Genomic DNA, 19,491 nt, shown 5'->3' on the forward strand with positions numbered 1-19,491 from the left:
ATACAATATGTTAGTGTTTATATTTATAAATTGGAGTATAATTAAAGATTATGGATAGAGTTTAGGGTATAGAGTTTAGGGTATAGAGTTTTACTAAGATTTAAAGTTTTTGTGTTTTGGAAGTGAAATATTAAGATTAAAAGGAATAACTTTGAGTCTAAGTTTACAATTTCAGGTTATTGTATGTAAATATTAGAGTTTTAAGGTTTATGTTTAGAGTTTATGATTTAAAACATGTTTAGGGTTTAAAATTACAAAGATTAAAAATTGAATTTTTATAGCAGTTCTTAAAACAATGCTATCATAATGTGCTATCGAAAAAGAGAAAAAAATTATGTCTTGGCGCGTGTCTAAGTTTCACTTAAATATTGGCGGTATTAGTGATTTTTCCTTCCCGCTTACTGATTTTACACAACAGCATTAATTAACTGCTATTAATATAAATCCCTCAAAAAAATTAATTTTTCATAGCAGTTCAGGAAACAACGCTATCATAATGTGCTATCAATACCACTTTTTTTTTGTAGTGTCTGAACCTTGGTTTATTATTGGAGATCTAAATGAAATTAATGAGAATCATGAAAAGGATGGAGGATCCCTAAGATGTGCAACTTCCTTCATTCCTTTTAATAACATGATAAGGAATAGTGGACTACTAGAATTTCCGGTTCGAGGTAATAAATGGTCATGGCAAGGAAGGTGAGGCAAAGGAAAAGGAGCAGTGATGATAAGATGTCGATTGGATCGGGCCTTGGCAAATGAGGAATGGCATACGTTTTTCCCATGTTCTTACACAGAATACTTAAGGATGGTGGGCTCTGATCATCGTCCTGTGGTAGCTTTTTTGGAGGATAATTTATTAAGGGAAAAAAGGGACAGTTGAGGTTTGACAAGAGATGGAACAGACATGAGGGTCTTATGGAATCAATTGTGGCAGGTTGGACAGAAAACCAGAAAGGACAAATAGAGGATTTTGTTACCAAAATTAATAATTGTCGTCATGAAATTTCGTCATGGTGAAAACACAATCAACCATATGGGAAGGACAAAATTAAAGATCTTCAACATGCACTTGAGGAAGTTCAATCAGATAACAGTAGATCACAAGAGAAGATTCTTGAGGTTTCCAGGAAGTTACAAGAGGCTTATAAGGATGAGGAGGAATATTGACATCAGAAAAGCCGTAATACGTGGCATTCATCTGGAGATCTTAATACCAAGTTTTACCATGCCCTAACAAAGCAGCATAGGGCCTGCAATAAAATAGTGGGACTTCATGATGAAATAGGTAATTGGATAACAGAGGAAAATGGAATTGAGAAAGTGGCGGTTGATTATTTTGATGGTCTTTTTCGTACTACCACTCCAACGGACTTTGATAATTTTTTGGAAGAGATAGTACCGTCAATTCCCCCCCCCCCAAATGAATCAAGTATTATTGAGAATAGCAACAGGGAAAGAGGTCCGACAAGCTTTATTTATGATGCACCCGGAGAAAGCGCCAGGTCCGGATGGAATGACAGCCATTTTTTTCAGCATTCCTGACATGTTATTAAGAAGGATGTGGTCGAGATGGTGAATAATTTTTTGGTTACATGAGATATGGATCCACAGTTAAATATTACTAATATTTGTATGATTCCGAAAGTAGAGAGACCTACAAGGATGATGGAACTATGGCCGATAAGTCTATGTAATGTGGGTTACAAGATTATCTCGAAAGTTATGTGTCAACGACTGAAGATTTGCCTCCCACGACTAATATCGGAGACACAATCGGCTTTTGTGGAAGGAAGGTTAATATCGGATAATATCCTTATACCGCAGGAAATGTTTCATGGACTGAGAACCAATAAGTCATGTCAAAATAAGTTTATGGCGATCAAAACGGATATGAGCAAGGCGTATGATAGGATAGAGTGGAGTTTTATTGAGGCTCTTCTTCACAAAATGGGGTTTGATCCTCGTTGGATCAATTTAATGGTGGAATGTATATCTTCGGTTCAATATAGGGTACTTCTCAATGGTCAGCCGCGAGGTCATATGATTCCCTAGCGGGGCTTACGTCAAGAGGACCATTTGTCTCCTTATTTATTTATTATCATTAATTGTGAATATTAAGAAGGCGGAGAAAATGAAACAGTTAACCGGTATGAAGGTAGCAAGAGCTTGTCCAGCAATTTCTCATTTGCTATTTGTCGATGATAGTCTTTTCTTTTGTAAGGTAAATAAAGAAGAGTGTCAAACCATTCTCAGGATTTTAAATGAATATGAGGCTGTTTCAGGGCAATAAATTAATTTCCAGAAATCATCAATTCAGTTTGGACATAAGATCAAAGAATCCAGTCGCCAAGAATTGAGAGATATTTTGGGTATTCAGAATTTAGGAGGAATGGGATCTTATTTGGGGTTTCCCGAAAGCTTTGGGGGATCTAAGGTACACTTGTTTGGTTTTGTTCAAGACCGCTTGAATAATAGGGTTAATGGATGGACTTTTAGATTATTTACTAAACGAGGAAAAGAGGTGATTATTAAATCGGTGGTCACGGCCCTGCCAAACCATGTGATGTCTGTTTATCGGTTACCAAAAGCCACAGTAAAGAAGCTAACGAGTGCAGTAGCTCCGTTTTGGTGGAGCCCAGGAGGGAGCACAAAAGACATGCATTGGAAATCATGGGATAAGTTATGTGTGCCTAAAGACAATGGTGGATTAGATTTTAAGGATCTTATGGATTTTAACACATTAATTCTTGGAAAGCAACTGTGGAGGCTGATTGAGAAGCCAAATACTCTTTTTCTAGAGTCTTTAAAGGACGGGACTATAGGAATGCTTCACCCCTAGAACTGATCCGATCTTACTCTCCGTCATATGGCTGGAGAAGTATTATATTTGCTAGATCTCTGGTTTGAAAAGGACTAATTAAAAGGGTGGGAACATGTTCATCTATTTCGGTATGGAATTATCCTTGGATCCCAGCCACTCACCCGAGACCAGCAAACAAAAACCTTCAAAACAGTTACCCGGACCTCACAGTGGATTCCCTCATTAACTCGGAATCCCGAACTTGGAATCTTCAGGCAATTAGGGCTTTGGTGGATCCTCATGACGTAAAAATTATTGAAAGTATTTCATTAAGTAGAAATCAGATGGAAGATAGGAATGGATGGCATTTCACTAACAATAGAAAATATTCGGTAAAATCAGGGTATCAAGTGGAACGGGTCTATCCTGATAAGGAAAAACCACCAAATTTTATGGGCCCACAGTGGATATACTAAAAGCCTTCTGTTGGGAAGTGCGGTGCCCGCCGAAGATAAAACATTTTTTATGACAACTCCTTTCAGGTTGTATAGCGGTAATGAAAAATCTTAGAGCGAGAGGAATACAAGGGGATATATGTTGTACTCGATGCGGAGATCCGGAAGAATCAATAAACCATGTGTTTTTTGAATGTCCTCCAGCACGTCAAGTGTGGGCATTATTTAAAATACCATTGAATCCCAATATTTTTCCTACTTGTTCTTTTTTTGGTAACATGGATCATCTTTTTTGGAGAGTCAATCCAAAGATGGATGACCACCAATTTGCATGGATATTGTGGTATATATGGAAAGGTCGAAATAACAAAGTGTATAGTAATCTGGATATTGATCCAAGTGAAATACTTAAATTAGCAGAATTGGAATCATCACTTTGGGCTGAGGCACAAGTACTCACTGATCAGAAGAGGGAGCATCAGGTACAGACCAGACCCACATTAGCAATTCCAGGACGATGGTGTTTTATAGATGGTTCGTGGAAAGATAAGGAACTATTTTCGGGACAAGGATGGTATAGTACTTTACCGGGCTTTGGTGGTTTATTAGGAGCAAGGAATGTAAGGGCATGTCTTTCACCTCTTCATTCGGAGGTCGAGGCTTTGATTTGGGCAATGGAATGTATGAAGAATTTACGACAGTTTCAGGTTACGTTTGCAACGGATTGTTCTCAAATGGAGAAGATGGTTTCGGAACCAGAAGAATGGCCAGCATTTGAAAGTTATCTGGAAGATATCAAGCTTTTATGAAGAAGTTTCTTCAACTCAGACATCGTTCATGTACCTCGGACGGAGAACCTACGGGCGGATAGCTTAGCACGCAGTGGTAGGAAAGAACCATGTTTTATCGTTCACATGGATGCGGAGTTACCGATTTGATTTACAGAATCAATATGAATCTGTGAATGTCTTGTTGTCAAAAAAAAAAATTGAAACAAAATCAAATAATTTATAAAAACGACGGAAACAAATATAACTTATTTTTGCAACTTTAGATACTCCAAAAAACATTTCAATCAGTGACAAATCAAATAAATTAACGGATTATTTTATTTATATTTTCTAAATATGGTTATAACATTTATTTAAGTAACATAATAATTCAGTAATAACCATTACATAATATATAAAACACTATAACTACCTAGTACACTAAATATAATAATAAAAATAATTATCAAAAATGCTCAAAATATATATTATCTGAAGCAAAATGCTAAACATTAATTGTAAACAACAGATTTAAACCGATTATATTATGAACCAAATTATTAACAAGATAAATTACACAAAATAATTATTATAAATTTAATTAAGCTATATAAAAACGAGTAATATGATCAAGACTTATTCATAGTTCTTAATTATTTTATATCTATCATTTTATTTATCAAAATTTTGTAGAAACGTCATATTTTCATAAATTGCAAAATAATGAACTTTAAATTTTAGATTAAAAGGTTACAAATTAACCTATAATAATTTAAATCAAATTGGATTATATATCGGTCATCCATCGGTTTAGTCGCTTGGTTTTGGGTTTTAGTGATTTTTACAGTTTTAGAATATTGTTTTATTTGAAAAACTAAATGAATTATCGAATAACTGAATTATCCGGTTTGACATGGGTCATAGTCGAATTCAAAAGCACAAAGTCAAATGCAAAAATATTTTAAATATACAATTTTTTTTACAAATTAACAAAATATTTGTTAAGTTACTAATGAAAATTTTATCATAAAATATCATGCACTTGCAAAAGCGCGGTTCAAAAGCTAGTTTGGTGTTATAGTTGGAGATAAAAAAATATGATACTAAATCATAAAATTTGGTTTGATTTCAAACACTAAATTTGGTGTTATGGTTAGAGATGTCTTAAAATAATTTATTTATACCTTAACATTTACACGCAAAACAAAAATTGTTGTTTTAATTTATCTTATTACAAATTTAGAATTTCAACGGTAAAAATGCTTCCTTTTTTATGGCCAAGCGGTAAAAATGCTTAGTAGACAAAGTTTAATTAACTCTAACATCATGTATACTCCTAGTAGTTCAATAAGGTTTATAATAAAAAAAAATTTCGTATATTAGTGATCTCATATCTCATATTTCATATAAGATATTCTTAAGCTTTAGGTATTTAAATATTATTTTATAATTTTTCTTTATTGATTAGCATTATTTTAGAAAATGGGAATAAGGATGCTCCAACGTCAACCTCTTTTTTTTTGCAACAAATGAATATTCAACGAACTTGAGGTTGGTCTGGATAATTAGACCGGAATATAACAACCAATAAAACAAAGAGGTCTATGAAAAGAACGGGAGTTCCTAACTAGCGAATCAACAATTTTATTTTGCGCCCTTGGGAAGTTGCTGATTTTGAAGTCCAGAAAAACACATCTGGAGAATTTGAATGACCTCCAGCTCAGTTGTGAAATTTGGCCAAGCTTGTGGATCTGCTATCATTGCAATCAGGTCCGTGCAATCTGTCTCAAATCTCTGACAGGTCGAGTGATGTAGCATGCTCTCTATTGCCCATCTTAACGCTTCCAGTTCGGAGTGGAGTACTGTCTCACGCCTCCTTAAGTTCTGTGTCCCCATAAGTTGGATCTTCCCCATGCTATTCTTCCACACCCATCAAATTCCACTGAATTGATCTGTAGAGGTCCATGAACCATCTACCATACAAATATTACCGAAGTTTAAGGTTTGTGTTTCTTCAACAATTTGTGCATGTAGAGGAACATGTATAGTATCTTTTGCATTGTACTAGACCTGACACTACTCTCTGCATATCTGACTAGTTCCAATGAGTCTCTATCTATACTTCTGAATAGCTTATCATTCATATTCTTCCAAATGTACCGAACTATTCAAGGATAATGATTTCTATCATCTTAAGGCTCTGTAATACTATTCTTCCTCCAAAATAGATGATCCATGTTGGTGTATACCTCTTATTACTTCATTTTTTGGAGGGTATACTAAACCCCTAAGATAGCCATTTTTGATTTTTTATCACAAAATAGCCCTAAAAAGAAGACTAAAATGAGCTTTCTTAATTTTGAAATTTTTAATATTTTTTTAGTTTTTTAAATTTGAAACCATATTCTCAAAATTTCACACTTTAAGTCTAAACTCTAAGTGTATATTAGATAACCCTAGGATAAAAATATATTTTTACCCTTTAATAAAATTTATTTTTGTCATTTTTTTCGTTGAATACTATTTTCGTGACAAAAACAATTTCTCCAAAAAAAATCTCTCTTTCGAAATTTATATTAGTGTATACATTTTGACATTGACGAAATAAGAGTTGGCTAAGTCGTGGTGCAGCATTATGAAATAACATATTAATAAATGGAAATGGTTAGTTGTATACTTGTTTTATTAACTACGAGATAGTGAAATGACATTGAGAATATTAATTACAATATGCTGTATATTAATAATGCTGTACCACAACTTAGCCAACTCAATTTATATTATTATCTTTTTTAATATGTTAGCCTTGAGAGGAATGCGGTACATAATTAACCGGATATGATACTACGGTTCTGATATATCATCGAGTTTGGATTGATTTCCGATTAATGCTAAGGATAATAAGATATTGATAATTCTCTCAAATAATTCTTTTTAAATTTTGTTACAAATTAGCCCTAAAAATATGACTAAAATATCTTATTTTTATTTTGAAATTTTTAATTTTTATTTTTAAAATTTTGAAACTGTATCCCCAAAATCTCACGCTTTAACTCTAAATTCTATGTTTAGATTAGTTAATCCTATAGTAAATTTTCACCTTTTAATAAAATTTATTTTGACAATTTTTTTCATTGAAAACTATTTTTATAAAAATAAACTAAAAAGAGTTATCCTATGGAATTTCTCTAAACTGATTTGTTACGAAACCACTATGTTAACTGTTTAGGCTGAAATCTAAATTAGTCTAAGAAAGATTCGAATCCAAACTCTTTAAAATTTTGCTCCAGACTAGTGGTTACCACTGAGTTCAAACGCAGCGGTTGCGGTTGCGGCTGTGGGAATTTGCGGATGCGGATGGTTGCGGTTTCTAGCGGTTTTAAGAGATTTGTACGACTAGTTCTGCGGTTAGAAATTGGTGCGTTTGCAGGATACTTATGACTAGTTAACTACCAAATACAGCAGCAGTTAAATAATAAATTAACAATATTTACATTTTATATAATTATAAAAATATCAAAAATCATAATATTATAATAAATATGAAAATTATATTAGAAAATTATAGTTTTAAATTTTTAAAATTATAGAAAATATTTTTATTTTAAAATTTTATTATATTAATTAAAATATAATAGATATATTTTAGTATTTTTAGAATTCCAATTTGAAAATTTTATTGAATATTTTTATTTTTGTATTTATATGGCTTTTGAAAAAAAAATGAAAAAAAATTATCTTCCCACAACCGCCCGCAACCGCAAACGTTATCTGGAACCAACTTTTGATTTTAAAAGATTCGGAGCAGTTTGAAGCGAATTATAGCGGTTTATATGATTGTTTCGAAACGCTGTCAACCGCTACCACCCGCAAACGACCAACCGCAAAAGCTGCGTTTGCGGGTGGTAGCGGGAAAACCAGTCGGACCCTAAACTACCACTATTTGATTGAGATCATTATTATTTATTTTCCTATTTCTTAATTTTATTAAACAAAATGACTATAAAATTGGAATAAACGTTGACTTATTAGATGAATATATAAAATACGATGTACTGTAATGTAAAAAGTAGGGAGTTGAAAATGAAAATGAAAACCATTTATACATAAGTCGTGCGAACAAGAACTATAATTTCTGTGTGAAGTGGGAACATCACTGGAGAAAGATCGCGAGATCCAAGCAAACCGCGATTCTGATTTTTCGAACAATAGACTTCTGGGTAAGTCTCAAGTCTTCAGCTTCCCCGAGTTTCGGATTCTGGTCTGAAAATAGTCTTTGGTTTAAAAACATTCTGTTTATTGTCTTGTCTCTTCCCACCCAAACAACTTATCATTTCTCTGTTGATGGTGCCTTTTTCTGTAGGTGTGACTCATTTTATTTATGTCTTGGTTGTTTAATTGTTTTACAGTTTCAGTATTTGTATTCGTGTTCATAACAACTGATATAGCTCCCACAGTTTATATATCATCCATGAATGATTTATGTTTTAAAATCGATAACTGACTAAGAGATTTGACTGATCTGGTTTGGTTACTTATAGGATGTCATCAAGTGCCGATCCAGCTCGTGAGCCCTTGCTACCTAAGGAGCAGTTAGATCCCATGGCTCAAGACTTCAACACAAAATCAAGAACAACCTCTTCAAGCAAAAGAAGACTGCATCGCTCTAGAAGCGCTCCTCGCGGTGATTGTACATACGACGACAACGATGTCAAAACCGATGAACCCCCTCTTCATCCCAGTCAGTTGTTCAATCTAAACCCGAACCTCAGACGAGTCATCATGTTCTTGGCTTTATATCTCACCATCGGTACTCTCTGTTTCTACCTCGTGAGAAACCAGATCTCCGGTCACAAGACCAACGGTGTGTTGGATGCCGTCTACTTCTGTGTTGTAACAATGACAACCGTTGGATACGGTGACCTTGTCCCTAGTAGCTCTACCTCAAGGCTACTCGCTTGTGCCTTTGTCTTCTCGGGAATGGTCCTCGTGGGTCACCTTTTAAGCCGAGCAGCGGATTATCTAGTGGAGAAGCAAGAGACTTTGCTGGTCAGGGCTTTCCATTTGCGTCAAAGCTCCGGTCCGCTAGACATTCTCAAGGAGTTGCAAACTAACAAGCTGAGATACAAATGCTATGTCACGTTCCTTATCTTTGCAGTCCTCTTCCTTGCTGGGACTATTTTCCTTGTAACGTTTGAGAATATGCCTGTTATTGAAGCTTTCTACTGTGTTTGCTCCACGGTTACTACATTGGGTTATGGAGACAAGAGCTTTAACTCTGGAACTGGACGCCTTTTCGCTGTTTTTTGGATCTTGACGAGTACTATATGTTTGGCTCAGTTTTTACTCTATGTAGCTGAGCTAAATGCAGAAACCAAACAGAGGGAGCTGGTGAAATGGGTTTTGACAAGGAGGATCACAAACAATGATCTTGAAGCAGCTGATCTTGATGAAGATAGAGTTGTGGAGTGAGACATTCTCAGACTTGATTCTCTCTTATGTTTTCTTCTTCTTCTTATCTTTGTCTTTTGTGTGTGTTTCAGAGCTGCAGAGTTTATTGTATATAAGCTGAAAGAAATGGGGAAGATTGATGAGAAAGATATATCTGGGATCATGGAAGAGTTTGAGAACCTCGATTACGATGAATCTGGAAACCTGACCAATTCTGACATCGTTCTAGCTCAGATCCAAAGGTAGAGCATTCATTATCATCATTTCCTGGAGACGAAGCAGAATCTTTGTTAAGTTGCATACATGTATGCAAGCAACTACAAGAAGTAAAAGAGAAGTGAACAGTTTTCTTTTGGAAGTGTTGTTTGTTTCTGTTTGTGTTTTTGTACCGTAATGCCATAGACTCACTCTATAACTGTTTTGTGATGTCTTGAGTGTATAATATACGTGGATTTGTACACGTATACGTTGGCTAAGCAAACTGGATCTTGCTATTGATCTGATATGGAACTCAGTTTTGTTCTATTAATGTTGTTGTTATGCTCCTTGAGAACAAGCTCCAAAAAGTGCAGACAAACTAAGAGTCTTACATGTTTGTTTGATAATGATGATTGTTTTTATTGCATTGAAATCTCTGGGTATTGATACAAAACGTTTACAAAGAGAAAAAGGAGCGTTACAGTTGTTGACGTTTCTCGAACTGAGACTCGTGGCAATGTGGGTCAAGCCAGTCTCTTGAAACATCTTTTGAGACGTTAGTTCCTTTCTCAACGCCGCCTACAAGCTCTCTCAAGTTAGCCACTTTGTTTTCTCGACCAGACACATTCATTTTCTGGTCTGCTTCCTTTAGCTTCTGCTTGAACCGCTGCTTCCTGCTGGATGCGTTACCGTCTTGTAGCTGCGAGGGAGGAGCTCCTCCATGTGGTCCTAGGTAGATGTTTTCTTCAGCTTTAATCTACAAAAACATATAATGAGAGAGAGAGAGCTAGCTTCTTAAACACCATTGAAACTCCTTCTCTATTGATCTATTTTGAAGAGAGAAACCAAGGAAACACTGACTTGAGGAGAAGAAGGTTTTGATGTATCAGCTTCTGCGTCATTAACATTCTCTTGTTTAATCTCCAAACTTGGAATCACAAACCCATCAGTGTCTGTACCCAAATATAATATGATTGATTCAACTTTTGCAATTGAACATGAGGATGCAGAGACTGGAACACTGTTCTTTTTTTTCTTGTAAAGAGAATCACAAAGCAGAGATCTTTTGACTTGTACGTCAACAAAAGCTTTCAAAATTTTCCAAGTCTGAAAGGACTCCATTTTAGGGTTTCAAAGCTTGAAGATTGAATCAAGAACACGTTGCGATCGCAATTTTGAGATAAACAAATGTAATCGATTCGGTTTTCAGAGACAGCGAATAAACTTACCCCACTCATCATCGGCTTCTTCTTCCTCTTCCGGAGGCAGAGTCGTCGTCTGCGTTACACAAGTATCCATTGAAGATCGACCTTCAGTGGGATTCTCAGACAATAACTGATTTCTCAGCCTTTTTATTTTATTATTTAATTTATCAAATAATCTGTTCACTGATTCACCCTTGCTGGATTCTCCGGAAGATACCCTAAAAATTGTAGACCTTGGATGGAAAGGAGTTACTGTGTGAGGACCGGGTCGGATCCGGATTCTTTTTTTTTTTTTTTGAAGAAATGATAATGAACAAATAATAGTCACTAGATTTTGATCCGCGCTTTAAAAGCACGAGATTTGTCTCTCTTACAAATACTTTATTTTATAACTTATAAATTTATATTATAGCATAGTAATAATCTTACAATTACGTTTCATGTGTACATGTGTTTTGTGTAGATGTGTAAAATTTGAATACCACGAGTTTTTAACTTACCATATTGAATCAAGAGAAATTAGGTAAAATAACGAACAAAGAAACTATATGTTACTAAGAAGGTGTTATTGGATAGATTATTTATAAACACTTCTAAAGATTTAGGTTTTATAGTGATTCTGGTGTTATTCAATTAAAACTCTTCAAGACTATCACTACAAGAAAACATCGGTATTCTGACGGACATTCCGACGGAAAATGAAATCCTCGGAATTTCCCGAGGAATTTCCTAGGAAACCCAAAATTTAGGTTTCCTCGGAATATACCGACGGAATTCCGAGGAAACATCAATCCGTCAGAATATTCCGAGGAAATTCCGACGAACTAGTGATCGATCGATGCGTTTTTGGACATAAATACATCGATCGATCCGTTTATAAAAAAACATTCGAGATTTTGAAACCCCAAACACTAGTTCCTCAGAATTTCCTCGGAATATTCCGAGGAAATTCCGACGAACTAGTGATCGATCGATGCGTTTTTGGACATAAATACATCGATCGATCCGTTTATAAAAAAACATTCGAGATTTTGAAACCCCAAACACTAGTTCCTCAGAATTTCCTCGGAATATTCCGAGGAAATTCCGACGAACTAGTGATCGATCGATGCGTTTTTGGACATAAATACATCGATCGATCCGTTTATAAAAAAACATTCGAGATTTTGAAACCCCAAACACTAGTTCCTCAGAATTTCCTCGGAATATTCCGAGGAAATTCCGACGAACTAGTGATCGATCGATGCGTTTTTGGACATAAATACATCGATCGATCCGTTTATAAAAAAACATTCGAGATTTTGAAACCCCAAACACTAGTTCCTCAGAATTTCCTCGGAATATTCCGAGGAAATTCCGACGAACTAGTGATCGATCGATGCGTTTTTGGACATAAATACATCGATCGATCCGTTTATAAAAAAACATTCGAGATTTTGAAACCCCAAACACTAGTTCCTCAGAATTTCCTCGGAATATTCCGAGGAAATTCCGACGAACTAGTGATCGATCGATGCGTTTTTGGACATAAATACATCGATCGATCCGTTTATAAAAAAACATTCGAGATTTTGAAACCCCAAACACTAGTTCCTCAGAATTTCCTCGGAATATTCCGAGGAAATTCCGACGAACTAGTGATCGATCGATGCGTTTTTGGACATAAATACATCGATCGATCCGTTTATAAAAAAACATTCGAGATTTTGAAACCCCAAACACTAGTTCCTCAGAATTTCCTCGGAATATTCCGAGGAAATTCCGACGAACTAGTGATCGATCGATGCGTTTTTGGACATAAATACATCGATCGATCCGTTTATAAAAAAACATTCGAGATTTTGAAACCCCAAACACTAGTTCCTCAGAATTTCCTCGGAATATTCCGAGGAAATTCCGACGAACTAGTGATCGATCGATGCGTTTTTGGACATAAATACATCGATCGATCCGTTTATAAAAAAACATTCGAGATTTTGAAACCCCAAACACTAGTTCCTCAGAATTTCCTCGGAATATTCCGAGGAAATTCCGACGAACTAGTGATCGATCGATGCGTTTTTGGACATAAATACATCGATCGATCCGTTTATAAAAAAACATTCGAGATTTTGAAACCCCAAACACTAGTTCCTCAGAATTTCCTCGGAATATTCCGAGGAAATTCCGACGAACTAGTGATCGATCGATGCGTTTTTGGACATAAATACATCGATCGATCCGTTTATAAAAAAACATTCGAGATTTTGAAACCCCAAACACTAGTTCCTCAGAATTTCCTCGGAATATTCCGAGGAAATTCCGACGAACTAGTGATCGATCGATGCGTTTTTGGACATAAATACATCGATCGATCCGTTTATAAAAAAACATTCGAGATTTTGAAACCCCAAACACTAGTTCCTCAGAATTTCCTCGGAATATTCCGAGGAAATTCCGACGAACTAGTGATCGATCGATGCGTTTTTGGACATAAATACATCGATCGATCCGTTTATAAAAAAACATTCGAGATTTTGAAACCCCAAACACTAGTTCCTCAGAATTTCCTCGGAATATTCCGAGGAAATTCCGACGAACTAGTGATCGATCGATGCGTTTTTGGACATAAATACATCGATCGATCCGTTTATAAAAAAACATTCGAGATTTTGAAACCCCAAACACTAGTTCCTCAGAATTTCCTCGGAATATTCCGAGGAAATTCCGACGAACTAGTGATCGATCGATGCGTTTTTGGACATAAATACATCGATCGATCCGTTTATAAAAAAACATTCGAGATTTTGAAACCCCAAACACTAGTTCCTCAGAATTTCCTCGGAATATTCCGAGGAAATTCCGACGAACTAGTGATCGATCGATGCGTTTTTGGACATAAATACATCGATCGATCCGTTTATAAAAAAACATTCGAGATTTTGAAACCCCAAACACTAGTTCCTCAGAATTTCCTCGGAATATTCCGAGGAAATTCATTTCCTCGGAATTCCGTCGGAAATTTCCGAGGGATTTCCGAGGAAAGATGAATTTCCGAGGAGTTATTTCCGAGGACTTTTTCGTCGGTATGTCGTCGGAATAGCGTTATTCCGATGACATACCGACTATTTTTTCCTTCAGTATGCCGCTGTTTTCTTGTAGTGTATGTTAAAATTTAATGTTATTAGTTTATGATTTTCCAATAGATACTTAAAAGTTTTTAAGAGTCTGGAGCAATGTTTTGATGTCTAACCCGGACCCGTGGCCGAATCAGTAAATCCAGTGACTCAGTAAATAATCCAGTTTGGGTTTTTGAAAATATCCATTATTTAAAAATCCGATAATATCGTTAAAAGTCCTTAAATCCGGTAACCTGACAACCGTTGAACCACCAGCTGAACCAGCAAGTGATTTTACTTATTTAAAAAAAAAAAATTAAGTTTCGATTATTAAAATCTGTGTTTTATTTCAAAACTTGTATTGAACTTTCTGATTTTTATCATATAACATCGATTAAACTATTTTGTTTATGATTTTTAGATTTTGGTGAAGATTTCACTATACCATCTAAAATAATAAATTGAACGATGATATTTTATGTGTTTGGTATTGGTTTTCTTTTTTTTTCTTATCGAAAATCTTAAAGCTTTACTTTTCGTTTATTTTAGATTTAAAATTTATTTTTACTATTCATAGACATTAAAAGTTTATGAATTTAAGTATTGTTATATTTGCTATTATACTATTTTAAGTATTCTACAGTGACTGAATTTGATAGGTATATTTCTGAATATCCTGTTTTATTTAAGTGTAGATACTTTGAAGATTAGCTTGCATCTACGTGTAAAAGAGTTCAATTTTTGATATCTAAGCATTAATGTGGTAAATATTATACAAATCCAATAATATTTTAAGGTTTTGAAATCGCGTATTTGTAGGTCATACGGTATCATGAGTTTGGATTTAATAACAGGAATTTTTTTCTTTTTTTATAACAGGGAAATTTTGGTTGTAAAATGATATTTTGCATGTTAATATAAAAATCTCGACTGCTTTTATATTAATACATATTGTATAGCACTATCATGTTATTAAAACATATTCTATAGCCCTATCATATGATCTTATAATACTTAAACGAACCATAAAATGATATTTAGAATGTTCATAAACAGCACTATTGTTAATGTATATTAATAGTAATTTGTTGAAAGTATACACGAAAATTATTATAGGGCAAATGTTTTAAACCAGTAGGTTTTGTGTTGATAGTAAAAAAATATGTTTGCTATCTTAACTAACTATGCCGGAAGAGAAATGAAATTTAAAAATAAGTAGTTACTGGAATTAAATAGATTTAGTGAAAAATAAATATAATTAAAAAACATAGGTTTTAAATAAAGCAGTGGCAGTGATCTGTAAATACTATTAAAAGAGAAGGGCACTTCAAAAAATGATCTTCTGTTTGAATAGTATTGATTTGTTGAAAGTATACACAAAAATTATTATAGGGCAAATGTTTTAAACCAGTAGGTTTTGTGTTGACAGTAAAAAATATATGTTTGCTATCTTAACTAACTATGCTGGAAGAGAAATGAAATTTAAAAATAAGTAGTTACTAGAATTAAATAGATTTAGTGAAAAATAACTATAATTAAAAAACATAGGTTTTAAATAAAGCAGTGGCAGTGATCTGTAAATACTATTAAAAAAGAAGGGCACTTCAAAAAATGATCTTCTATTTTAATAGTATTGATTTACAAAAGAGTGAAAAATTAGCTAATTTCTAAGCAATTAACATGAAATTTTATTTCCCAAGTTAGCTAAGAAATAGTCGAACTCAGATCGTAACTTCAAACCATCGTCTCATCAGTCCCTCTAGCTTGCTCCCATATGAATAGCTCATAAACGAAAAATCTATTCTTCATAGTCTTTATCAATCTGATAAGCTAGATTCTCCAAAAGTATCCAAGATTTACCATGCCTTCGTGCATTCCTACTCCTGCCAGATATGATAAACAATCATTTGAAAAACCATTCGCACCAAACTTTATCCATATTAGAGCCATGATCATATTGAATCCTCACAATTGTATCCTGCCAATCCAGAATTATCACTACAAGAAAACACAAAGTTTAGCGAGGAAATTTAACGAGGGAAAGTAATCCTCGTAAATTTACGTCGACTTTATGAGGAACTTACGAGGAAAAACTAAAATCAGCATTATTTCCTTGTAAAATAACGACGAAATCATTTCGTTGTAAATTCGATGTAATATCACGTGGCCTTTACGAGGAATTACGATTTCCTTGTAAACTCGACGTAAATGTAGCGTGTACTTTACGAGGAAATATTTTACGTCTACCTAGCGAGGAAATTTTGATTCTACCAACTTTGTAGTTGTAACATGTTTTGCATCTATATTAGGTTCTTCATCTTCTTCATGAGCTACGAATGCATCAGCTACCATATCATGAACCCTATCATAATCTACCATCTCCTCTTGCTGGTAACTATGTTCATTATGCAAATGATGATCAACCGGTTCTTTTTCCTGAAAATTGCTATTACTACTACTAGCTTCATTCTGATCATAATTAAAACCTTCTCCATGTTGAAACCAGATATAGTAATTTGCCGTGAAACCTCTATTTATTAAATGCTTCCAAACATTTTCACGGTTTGCCAGTTTCGAATTGTTGCATTTCTGACAAGGACAGAACATCTTACCACTTTCTTGGGTGAGCGGTGTTGCATCAAGCAGATTCAACACCGCTCGCCCAAGAAAGTGGTAAGATGTTCTGTCCTTGTCGGAAATGCAACAATTCGAAACTGGCAAACCGTGAAAATGTTTGGAAGCATTTAATAAATTGAGGTTTCACGGCAAATTACTATATCTGGTTTCAACATGGAGAATGTTTTAATTATGATCATAATGAAGCTAGTAGTAGTAATAGCAATTTTCAGGAAAAAGAACCGGTTGATCATCATTTGCATAATGAACATAGTTACCTTCAGGAATAGATGGTAGATTATGATAGGGTTCATGTAGTTGATGCATTCGTAGCTCATGATGAAGATGAATAACCTAATATAGATGCAAAAAAGTTTTACGAAATGTTAAACGCGGCGAATCAACCACTTTACTGTGGTTGTAGAGAAGGTCTCTCTAAATTGTCGTTAGCTGCTAGAATGATGAATATTAAAAGTGATCACAATCTACCTGAAAGTTGCATGAACGAATGGGCGGACTTGTTTAAAGAGTATTTGCCGGAAGACAATGTGTTTGCTGATTCTTATTATGAGATTCGGAAACTGGTTTATAGTCTTGGGTCACCTTCGGAGATGATAGATGTTTGCATCGACAACTGCATGATGTCGATTCTGCAAGAAGCCACGATTCAACCCGCAAGGACGGGGACGTAATAGGGTACCGTACCAAAGGATTTGGTACCTACCAATTACAGACAGATTGAAAAGATTGTACCAATCAGAGCAGACTGCTGGAAAGATGAGATGGCATGCCGAGCATACTCAGACGGATGGTGAGATGACTCATCCATCAGATGCAAGAGCCTGGAAACATTTTAACAAAGTACATCTGGATTTCGCTAGCAATAGCCGGAATATGTTTCTCGGATTATGCACATATGAATTTAGTCCATTCGGAATGTCAGGGAGACAATATTCATTGTGGCCAGTCTTTCTTACGCCATACAACCTGCCACCGGAGATGTGCATGCAACGGGAGTTGCTATTCTTGACCATTTTAATACCTGGTCTGATCCATCCAAAAAGGTCTCTGGATGTCTTCCTACAACCACAGATAAAAGAGTCGAAGGATTTGTGGTCAACAGGGGTGAAGACGTATGACTGCTCAACGAAGACGAATTTTACGATGCGAGCGATGTTTTTTTGGACCATAAGTGACTTTGCTGCCTATGGGATGTTGTCTGAATGGACTACACATGGGAGATTAGCTTGGCCATCCTGTAATGGAACGACAGATGCGTTTCAACTGAAGAATGGTAGGAAGACAAGTTGGTTCGATTGTCACCGTCGATTTCTTCCCATTTTCCATCCGTACCGAAGAAACAAGAATTTTTTTAGGCACAAAAAGGTTGTGAGAGACACTCCTCCTCCATATCTAACTGGAGAACAAATTGAAGCGCAAATCGACTACTACGGAGCTAACGAAAGAGTTCGTTGTAGTGGTAATTGGAATGTCCCTCGTAATATGCCTGATTCTTACGGTGTTCATCACAACTGGCACAAAAAATTATATTTTGGGAGTTGTCATATTGGAAGGATCTTCCTCTGCGCCACAACCTCGATGTGATGCATATTGAGAAGAATTTCTTTGAGAACATCATGAATACAATATTGAATGTCCCAGAGAAGACAAAAGACAACATAAAATCGAGGTTGGACTTGCCAGATATTTGTTCAAGAAGTGAGTTATATATAAAAAGCAATGAACAAGTTCCCGTTCCAATATTCAGATTATCTTCAGAAAAAAGTCGGTGTTGTTCAACTGGGTGGCATCAGAAGTGAAGTTCCCCGATGGGTATTTCAAATCTCTCTAGATGTGTTGAAAAGGGTCAAAAGTTCTCCGGGATGAAGAGTCATGATTGTCATGTCTTTATGCAACGACTACTTCCCTTTGCATCTGCGGAGCTACTTCAAACAAACGTACATGAAGCATTTGCAGGTAGTATATTATAACGCAGTATTTTATAATGGTTTAGTTTGCAATAATATATGACTAATATAATGTGTTTAATTGTTTCTGGAATATACAAGGCATTGGAGAATTTTTCAGAGATCTGAGCACACACACTCTTAAAGAAGAAGTCGTGGAACAGCTTCAGCAGAACATTCTCATCTTATTGTGCAACTTGGAGAAGATATTTTCTCCGGGATTTTTTGACGTCATGGAGCATCTAGCTGTCCACCTCCCATATGAGGCATTGCTTCGTGGACCTGTACATTACGGATGGATGTATCAGTATGAGCGAGCCATGAAATATTTAAAAGGAAAAGCAAAGAACCTCGCAAAAGTTGAAGGTTCTATAATTGCTGGAAGTTTGACGGAAGAAACTTCTCACTTCACATCGTACTACTTTGCGTCAAAAATATGTACCCAGAAAAGAGTGATACAATGATGGTGGTGTCACGCCAACATATGCAGTTGCTGGTGTTCCAGACATCTTTAGCCAGATTGGACGACTCGGTGGAAAATTAAAAGAGGTTTGGTGGTCGAGTGAAGAAGACGCTCATAGTGCACACACCTATATTCTACTCAATTGCGAGGATCAATTGATGCGTTATTTTGAAAGGTAACATATATGAACACTTCTAAACACCTATAAGTATAAATTATATGATTGTCAAAGATTAATTAATATAAAATGTGATTTTACAGCCTATTTGTTTCTCAAGTCGAAGAAATATTCTCAGGTATATCCACAAGTGACGTAGACAAAAGGAAAGATCAACACTTTATTAAGTGGTTGAAGAATCAGGGATTAACTCAAACTCTTAATTTTTGTAGGTTGATCGATCAAACTCCTTTTTCATATATGATCTATATTTCAACGTTCTCTTTATTTTTGCAGGTTGATTATGA

The 19,491-nt window shown here is 35.2% G+C and overlaps 2 protein-coding genes across 3 annotated transcripts; one reads left to right on the forward strand and one right to left on the reverse strand.

The window, feature by feature from the left end:
• The first annotated feature begins 8,128 nt into the window (after positions 1-8,128).
• Positions 8,129-10,004, forward strand: LOC106319425 (two-pore potassium channel 1-like). 2 transcript variants are annotated; one of them, XM_013757743.1, is made up of 3 exons: positions 8,129-8,248; positions 8,570-9,496; positions 9,572-10,004. In XM_013757743.1, the coding sequence occupies exons 2-3, from the start codon at positions 8,571-8,573 to the stop codon at positions 9,723-9,725; spliced, it is 1,080 nt and encodes a 359-aa protein (XP_013613197.1). In that variant the 5' UTR covers positions 8,129-8,248; position 8,570; the 3' UTR covers positions 9,726-10,004. The 2 variants fall into 2 exon arrangements, with proteins under 2 accessions (XP_013613197.1, XP_013613198.1); XM_013757744.1 differs by lacking the exon at positions 8,129-8,248 and adding an exon at positions 8,295-8,391.
• On the reverse strand, positions 9,986-11,142 carry LOC106319427. The gene is made up of 3 exons (XM_013757745.1): positions 10,907-11,142; positions 10,539-10,630; positions 9,986-10,434 (listed from the first exon to the last, which is right to left on the reverse strand). Exons 1-3 carry the CDS (start codon positions 10,974-10,976, stop codon positions 10,156-10,158), a joined length of 441 nt encoding a protein of 146 aa, XP_013613199.1. The 5' UTR covers positions 10,977-11,142; the 3' UTR covers positions 9,986-10,155.
• Positions 11,143-19,491: the final 8,349 nt, after the last annotated feature.

Source organism: Brassica oleracea, chromosome C9, assembly GCF_000695525.1.
Source record: "Brassica oleracea var. oleracea cultivar TO1000 chromosome C9, BOL, whole genome shotgun sequence".
Classification (NCBI taxonomy): domain Eukaryota; kingdom Viridiplantae; phylum Streptophyta; class Magnoliopsida; order Brassicales; family Brassicaceae; genus Brassica; species Brassica oleracea.